The sequence below is a fragment of the Salvelinus alpinus genome, chromosome 17 (genome assembly GCF_045679555.1).
Source record: "Salvelinus alpinus chromosome 17, SLU_Salpinus.1, whole genome shotgun sequence".
Classification (NCBI taxonomy): Eukaryota; Metazoa; Chordata; class Actinopteri; order Salmoniformes; family Salmonidae; genus Salvelinus; species Salvelinus alpinus.
The window spans coordinates 37397055-37404558 of NC_092102.1; the positions used below are offsets into that span (position 1 = coordinate 37397055).

General features: G+C 51.0%; 1 protein-coding gene and 1 long non-coding RNA gene across 5 annotated transcripts in view; one reads left to right on the top strand and one right to left on the bottom strand.

Annotated features, from left to right (window-relative positions):
- Nucleotides 1-1456: 1456 nt before the first annotated feature.
- Nucleotides 1457-7504, bottom strand: part of LOC139542905 (sodium/potassium-transporting ATPase subunit beta-1-interacting protein 4-like) — a 130892-nt gene continuing 124844 nt past the window's right edge. Inside the window, exons 6-7 of one of the 3 annotated variants that reach the window (XM_071348874.1) lie at nucleotides 3194-3278; nucleotides 1457-1529 (exon numbers count right to left, since the gene is read on the bottom strand). In XM_071348874.1, coding sequence (XP_071204975.1) covers nucleotides 1520-1529; nucleotides 3194-3278 — 95 coding nt within the window. In that variant the 3' untranslated portion in view covers nucleotides 1457-1519. Of the gene's footprint in view, nucleotides 1530-3189; nucleotides 3279-7504 lie in introns of those variants that run through there. The other 2 variants (XM_071348876.1, XM_071348875.1) reach the window with 2 other exon arrangements.
- The window catches only part of LOC139542906 (uncharacterized), a 13372-nt gene continuing 12079 nt past the window's right edge, over nucleotides 6212-7504 (top strand). Inside the window, exons 1-2 of one of the 2 annotated variants that reach the window (XR_011668567.1) lie at nucleotides 6212-6888; nucleotides 7244-7391. This is a non-coding gene — a long non-coding RNA (uncharacterized lncRNA). The remainder of the gene's footprint in view (nucleotides 6889-7243; nucleotides 7392-7504) is intronic. The other variant, XR_011668568.1, reaches the window with a different exon arrangement.

Consider the following 7504-nt stretch of genomic DNA (forward strand, 5'->3'; position numbering starts at 1 on the left):
GGATCAGCCCAGAACTACACGGCAGGACCTGGTCAATGACCTGAAGAGAGCTGGGACCACAGTCGGAAAGAAAACCATTTGTAACACACTACGCCGTCATGGATTAAAATCCTGCAGCGCACGCAAGGTCCCCCTGCTCAAGCCAGCGCATGTCCAGGTCCGTCTGAAGTTTGCCAATGACCATCTGGATGATCCAGAGGAGGAATGGGAGAAGGTCATGTGGTCTGATGAGACAAAAATAGAGCTTTTTGGTCTAAACTCCACTCGCTGTGTTTGGAGGAAGAAGAAGGATGAGTACAACCCCAAGAACACCATCCCAACCATGAAGCATGGAGGTGGAAACATCATTCTTTGGGGATGCTTTTCTGCAAAGGGGACAGGACGACTGCACCGTATTGAGGGGAGGATGGATGGGGCCATGTATCGCGAGATCTTGGCCAACTACCTCCTTCCCTCAGTAAGAGCATTGAAGATGGGTCGTGGCTGGGTCTTCCAGCATGACAACGACCCGAAACACACAGCCAGGGCAACTAAGGAGTGGCTCCGTAAGAAGCATCTCAAGGTCCTGGAGTGGCCTAGCCAGTCTCCAGACCTGAACCCAATAGAAAATCTTTGGAGGGAGCTGAAAGTCCGTATTGCCCAGCGACAGCCCCGAAACCTGAAGGATCTGGAGAAGGTCTGTATGGAGGAGTGGGCCAAAATCCCTGCTGCAGTGTGTGCAAACCTGGTCAAGAACTACAGGAAACGTATGATCTCTGCAATTGCAAACAAAGTTTTCTGTACCAAATATTAAGTTCTGCTTTTCTGATGTATCAAATACTTATGTCATGCAATAAAATGCAAATTAATTACTTAAAAATCATACAATGGGATTTTCTGGATTTTTGTTTTAGATTCCGTCTCTCACAGTTGAAGTGTACCTATGATAAAAATTACAGACCTCTACATGCTTTGTAAGTAGGAAAACCTGCAAAATCGGCAGTGTATCCAATACTTGTTCTCCCCACTGTATATATATATGTATATATATATGTATATATATATGTATATATATATAGCTATGATCTAGACATACTGTAGATCACTAGTTCTGAACGATGGACAGAAATACAGCCATTAACAGCAGGTACTGTAAGTCTCGGTTGTTGGATGCCGTTTGTAGTTCTAGATAAATAATTGATATGAGTACACAAAAAGAGTTCAGGCCCATGTTACACAGTAATTACCCCGCCCCCTCCCTCCCTCCTTCCCTCCCTCCCTCCTTCCCTCCCTTCCTCCCTATCCCCCAACCCTAATCCTATCCCCGCCATCCCTCCCACTAACAGAACAGAACTGGGAAGTACAGTCATAAGCAGAACACCAGTAATTTACATGTTTGAAGTACTGAAGAGATGAAATAAAGAAGTAGAGAATCAGAGGAATGTCTGGCCTGCCGCAGTGCATTCTGGGACTGTTGTTGTGTCAGTCAGAGCAGCCATTTTGTTTCCATGGGAAATCCCGGCGTCGGCTGCCGCCCTATTTACGTAGACCTGGAGAAGATAGAACACAGGAGACAGTGAGTGGATGACCAGTGAAAAACACACACACCTGGTACATTTATTAAGATCAAGGCTATATACCCCTAGTGGTGGAGGAGGGTAAAGGTTAGGGTAATTCCTGCCTCATTTGCAACAGAGCTGATGAAGCTGTCAGGAGAGGTGTCCTGCAGGCTAATAATATATTCACTTTTTTCAAATCAAATTTTATTGGTGACATACACATGGTTAGCAGATGCTAATGCGAGTGTAGCGAAATTATAATAATAATTAGGTGGGTGCTTGTATTGGTCCTGTTTCACATGTGTAAATTAGAAATACTTTTTTTGCATATCCCACTCCCTTTGAGAGTGAGGTCATGAGCAGGGATCAGCCATTATTGATGGTGACCCTGGAACAATTAGGGTTAAATGCCTTGCTCAAGGCCACAGACAGATTTTTCACCTGGTCTGCTTAGGGATTCAAACCAGCGACCTTTCGGTTACTGGCCCAATGCTCGTAACCGTTAGGCTAGCTGCCACCACTGCACATATTGTTATGATGTTTCCTGCATAATTTAATATATCATTCAAATGAAAGTTGGGATGGTGGTTAAAAGGCAGAGAGCCTCTAATCTGTGGTGTGTCTATGTGCATAAATGCACGTACACACCCATGCAACCATACGCACCCCCCCCCCCCCCCCCAGCAGAGTTAGCAGAACCACAAAGAAAGTTTATACGAGTCACAGAAGAATAGAATATCCTGCCATGACACAGTTCTTATGTTCTTAATCCCAATAACATAAACCCGTGCAATGCAAAGCTTTATTAATTTGATATGGGCTAATCTTTAATGAAAACACTATGAGCTGGTGTGTTCAGGTCTTTGAGTGTATGGTTAACTGAATCAGACAGGACACCCAAACTCTAGACTTCCACACACCAGCCTACTTCTCAAATTTCCCACCCCCTAGAAAGGGAGCATAATGCAGGAGATGGCTGCTCTTTTTGGGAGTGAGGGATAGAGGACAGGAGAATAAAGGTGTTGGCAAGGAAAAAGTACTAACACTTACCAACATGTCCCAAATGACACCCTATTCCCCATAAATCTGGGCTCCCGAGTGGTGCAGCGGTCTAAGCCACTACATCTCAGTGCTAGAGGTATCACTACAGACCCTGGTTCGATTCCAGGCTGTATCACAACCGACTGTGAGTCCCATAGGGCGGCACACAATTACCCCAGCGCCGTCTGGATTAGGGTTTGGCCAGGGTAGGCCGTCATTGTAAATAAGAATTTGTTCTTTACTGACTTGCCTAGTTAAATAAAAATAAATTGCACAACTTTTTGCCAGAGCCACATATCTTTATCACTGTCCAAAAGTAGTGTACTATATTTTAGGGAACAGGGTTCCATTTGAGACATAGTCCATAGTTCTGTCCTCTTTTCTCTCGGTCCATATAAAATGTCCTTGAACCCTATGACATCACACCATGGCGCCATCTATCTGCTGTCCTTTTTAATGACTTGCTCATTAGGCAAAAGCTGAAACGCTTATTAAAGCGGAGTAATTAAGGCCTTATTCCAATTAACTGTGTTAACGAAGAGAAGTTTCATCTTAATTAATATCAAAGACTAGCCGCAGAAAAACACACAGGCCAAACACACACACGTACTTACAGATACATGGGCTTTAAGAGGAGATGGGATGGTTTCTCATTGACATGGTAGAGGGGGAAGGGGTCAAATCCACCAACAAAATCAACTGAAAACAAAAGGATCAAATGCAAAAAATGACAAATTAAATCAGAACATGACATACAGAAAGTGATAGGCAGAAAGAAATATAAATGAAATGATATCAAATGACAAATATGGATTCACAAAACAAATGAATTGAAGAAAACAAATGAAAGTGAAGAGCATACAAAACAGATAGGTACACCTACAGTATGAGGGGGTCAAAGGTTAGAATGTGTTGGCATGCCAAAAACAGATGGAGATGTGGCATTTCAGCTAGCTCTTTGATGTTACATACACAAAATAAAGATGCAAAATATAGAGGATAGAGGGTAGAGGAGGAGGCAGTGAGGGTAGAGGAGGAGGCAGTGGGGGTAGGGGAGGAGGCAGTGAGGGTAGGGGAGGAGGCAGTGGGGGTAGGGGAGGAGGCAGTGAGTGTAGGGGAGGAGGCAGTGAGCGTAGGGGAGGAGGCAGTGAGCGTAGGGGAGGAGGCAGTCAGCGTAGTGGAGGAGGCAGTGAGGGTAGAGGAGGAGGCAGTGAGGGTAGAGGAGGAGGCAGTGAGGGTAGAGGAGGAGGCAGTGAGGGTAGGGGAGGAGGCAGTGGGGGTAGGGGAGGAGGCAGTGAGCGTAGGGGAGGAGGCAGTGAGCGTAGTGGAGGAGGCAGTGAGGGTAGTGGAGGAGGCAGTGAGGGTAGAGGAGGAGGCAGTGAGGGTAGGGGAGGAGGCAGTGGGGGTAGGGGAGGAGGCAGTGAGTGTAGTGGAGGAGGCATTGGAGGCAGTGAGGGTAGTGGAGGAGGCAGTGAGCGTAGGGGAGGAGGCAGTGAGGGTAGGGGAGGAGGGAGTGAGCGTAGGGGACGAGGCAGTGAGTGTAGGGGAGGAGGCAGTGAGCGTAGGGGAGGAGGCAGTGAGCGTAGTGGAGGAGGCAGTGAGGGTAGGGGAGGAGGCAGTGAGCGTAGGGGACGAGGCAGTGAGCGTAGGGGACGAGGCAGTGAGCGTAGGGGACGAGGCAGTGAGGGGAGGGGAGGAGGCAGTGAGCGTAGGGGAGGAGGAAGTGAGGATAGGGGAGGAGGCAGTGAGGGTAGGGGAGGAGGCAGTGAGCGTGGTGGTGGAGGCAGTGAGGGTAGGGGAGGAGGCAGTGAGGGTAGGGGAGGAGGCAGTGAGCGTAGGGGAGGAGGCAGTGAGCGTAGGGGAGGAGGCAGTGAGAGTAGGGGACGAGGCAGTGAGGGTAGGGAAGGAGGCAGTGAGGGTAGGGGAGGAGGCAGTGAGGGTAGGGGAGGAGGCAGTGAGGGTAAGGGAGGAGGCAGTGAGGGTAGGGGAGGAGGTAGTGAGGGTAGGGGACGAGGCAGTGAGCATAGGGGACGAGGCAGTGAGCGTAGGGGAGTAGGCAGTGAGGGTAGGGGAGGAGGCAGTGAGCGTGGTGGTGGAGGCAGTGAGGGTAGGGGAGGAGGCAGTGAGGGTAAGGGAGGAGGCAGTGAGCGTAGGGGAGGAGGCAGTGAGCGTAGGGGAGGAGGCAGTGAGAGTAGGGGACGAGGCAGTGAGGGTAGGGAAGGAGGCAGTGAGGGTAGGGGAGGAGGCAGTGAGCGTAGTGGAGGAGGCAGTGAGGGTAGGGGAGGAGGCAGTGAGCGTAGGGGACGAGGCAGTGAGCGTAGGGGACGAGGCAGTGAGCGTAGGGGACGAGGCAGTGAGGGTAGGGGAGGAGGCAGTGAGCGTAGGGGAGGAGGAAGTGAGGATAGGGGAGGAGGCAGTGAGGGTAGGGGAGGAGGCAGTGAGCGTGGTGGTGGAGGCAGTGAGGGTAGGGGAGGAGGCAGTGAGGGTAGGGGAGGAGGCAGTGAGCGTAGGGGAGGAGGCAGTGAGCGTAGGGGAGGAGGCAGTGAGAGTAGGGGACGAGGCAGTGAGGGTAGGGAAGGAGGCAGTGAGGGTAGGGGAGGAGGCAGTGAGGGTAGGGGAGGAGGCAGTGAGGGTAAGGGAGGAGGCAGTGAGGGTAGGGGAGGAGGTAGTGAGGGTAGGGGACGAGGCAGTGAGCATAGGGGACGAGGCAGTGAGCGTAGGGGAGGAGGCAGTGAGGGTAGGGGAGGAGGCAGTGAGGGTAGGGGAGGAGGCAGTGAGCGTGGTGGAGGAGGCAGTGAGGGTAGGGGAGGAGGCAGTGAGCGTAGGGGAGGAGGCAGTGAGCGTAGGGGACGAGGTAGTGAGCGTAGGGGATGAGGCAGTGAGCGTAGGGGAGGAGGCAGTGAGGGTAGGGGAGGATGCAGTGAGCGTGGTGGAGGAGGCAGTGAGCGTGGTGGAGGAGGCAGTGAGGTTAGGGGAGGCGGCAGTGAGCGTAGGGGAGGAGGCAGTGAGGGTAGGGGAGGAGGCAGTGAGCGTAGTGGAGGAGGCAGTGAGCGTAGTGGAGGAGGCAGTGAGCGTAGTGGAGGAGGCAGTGATGGTAGGGGAGGAGGCAGTGAGGGTAGGGGAGGAGGCAGTGAGCGTAGTGGAGGAGGCAGTGAGGGTAGGGGAGGAGGCAGTGAGCGTAGGGGAGGAGGCAGTGAGCGTAGGGGACGAGGCAGTGAGCATAGGGGAGGAGGCAGTGAGCGTAGGGGAGGAGGCAGTGAGAGTAGGGGACGAGGCAGTGAGGGTAGGGGAGGAGGCAGTGAGGGTAGGGGAGGAGGCAATGAGGGTAGGGGAGGAGGCAGTGAGGGTAGGGGAGAAAGTAGTGAGGGTAGGGGACGAGGCAGTGAGCGCAGGGGACGAGGCAGTGAGCGTAGGGGAGGAGGCAGTGAGCGTAGGGGACGAGGCAGTGAGGGTAGGGGAGGAGGCAGTGAGGGTAGGGGACGAGGCAGTGAGGGTAGGGGACGAGGCAGTGAGGGTAGGGGACGAGTCAGCGAGGGTAGGGGAGGAGGCGAGTTCAGGCAGCTGTCAAAATAAGCTCTTTATCGCGGAAACACAGACGGTGACCTTCACTAAGTGATCGACCAAGAGACCAACTCTCTGTATATTTACTCAGAAAAGAGAAGCACGGAGCGGAGCAAACAGTCAGATAGGGAGCGAGAGAGAGAGAGAGCGAGAGGGGGGAAAAGAGTGGAAAGGACAGAGTGTGTTATGCTTGTCACTCTGACTGACACAGGGCCAATGAGATTAGGTTAAAGGAACGTGTGCAAAAACAGAATGCATTTATTATCACCATGGATACAAGAGCCCAGTAAACAACAGGATGCAGTGAATCTGCCACATCGTTAGAGCAGGATCGTAATGCTGGTGCATCGTTAGAGCAGGATCGTAATGCTGGCACATCGTTAGAGCCGGATCGTAATGCTGGTGCATCGTTAGAGCAGGATCGTAATGCTGGCACATCGTTAGAGCCGGATCGTAATGTTGTTTCATAAAGATAACTAATCCAGAATTGTCTCCACTTTCTGGAACAGTGCTTTTTTGAGAGATAGGAATAGGCTAATTGAATATTTGAAGTGCATTGCATTAACTAGTGTTCCTGAAAGGGCTAGTTATCGTCAGATTAATCAAGAAGAGGAGTGACAAGTTAACCTCTGTCTCCATTCCGGCTCCTTGGGATTCTCAGTTTGTGATATACAGAGCCCAAGCCCAGCCACTGGAGTTGGTCCATCACACACAGGCTGAGTTATCAGGAAGTGGCCGCTCCAGTAAAGTGAGTAACACGAACAAAGGTTAAACACACACTAACATGCACATGATTTTCTTATTACAAGCAGACTGGGTTCCATGTCCTGCCATGATAAGCAGTGTGCTGAAGAATATGGTTAGGGGATAATGAGGTGGCAGGTAGCCTAGTGGTAAGAGTGTTGGGCCAGTAACCAAAAGGTTGCTGGATCGAATCCCTGAGCTGACAAGGTAAAAATCTGTCATTCTGTCCCTGAACAAGACTGTTCCCCAGTAGGCAGTCATTGTAAATAAGAATTTGTTCTTAACTGACTTGCCAAGTTAAATAAAGGTTAAAATAATGATGATGTAATTTTCTCTCCCCCTGATCTCTTGCATAGCAGAACGTCAAGACACAGAGCGTGGGAGAGATAGTGACTGTGAAAATCACACTGTGCCAGACCAGCCAGGTCACCCGTGAAACAAGTCAGTATTCGACGTCTGACGATGTCAGGAGATGACATCGAAACCGGTATGCGCTGTTAACTTCAAGTAGGTTTTGGTTTTGCTAGGGCATTGTGGACGGGGATGGCAGATGGGTGTAAGCATCTGCCTCTGGTGCCAAAGGTTGCATGTTCAAATCCAGCGATAGATAGTCGTTTTTG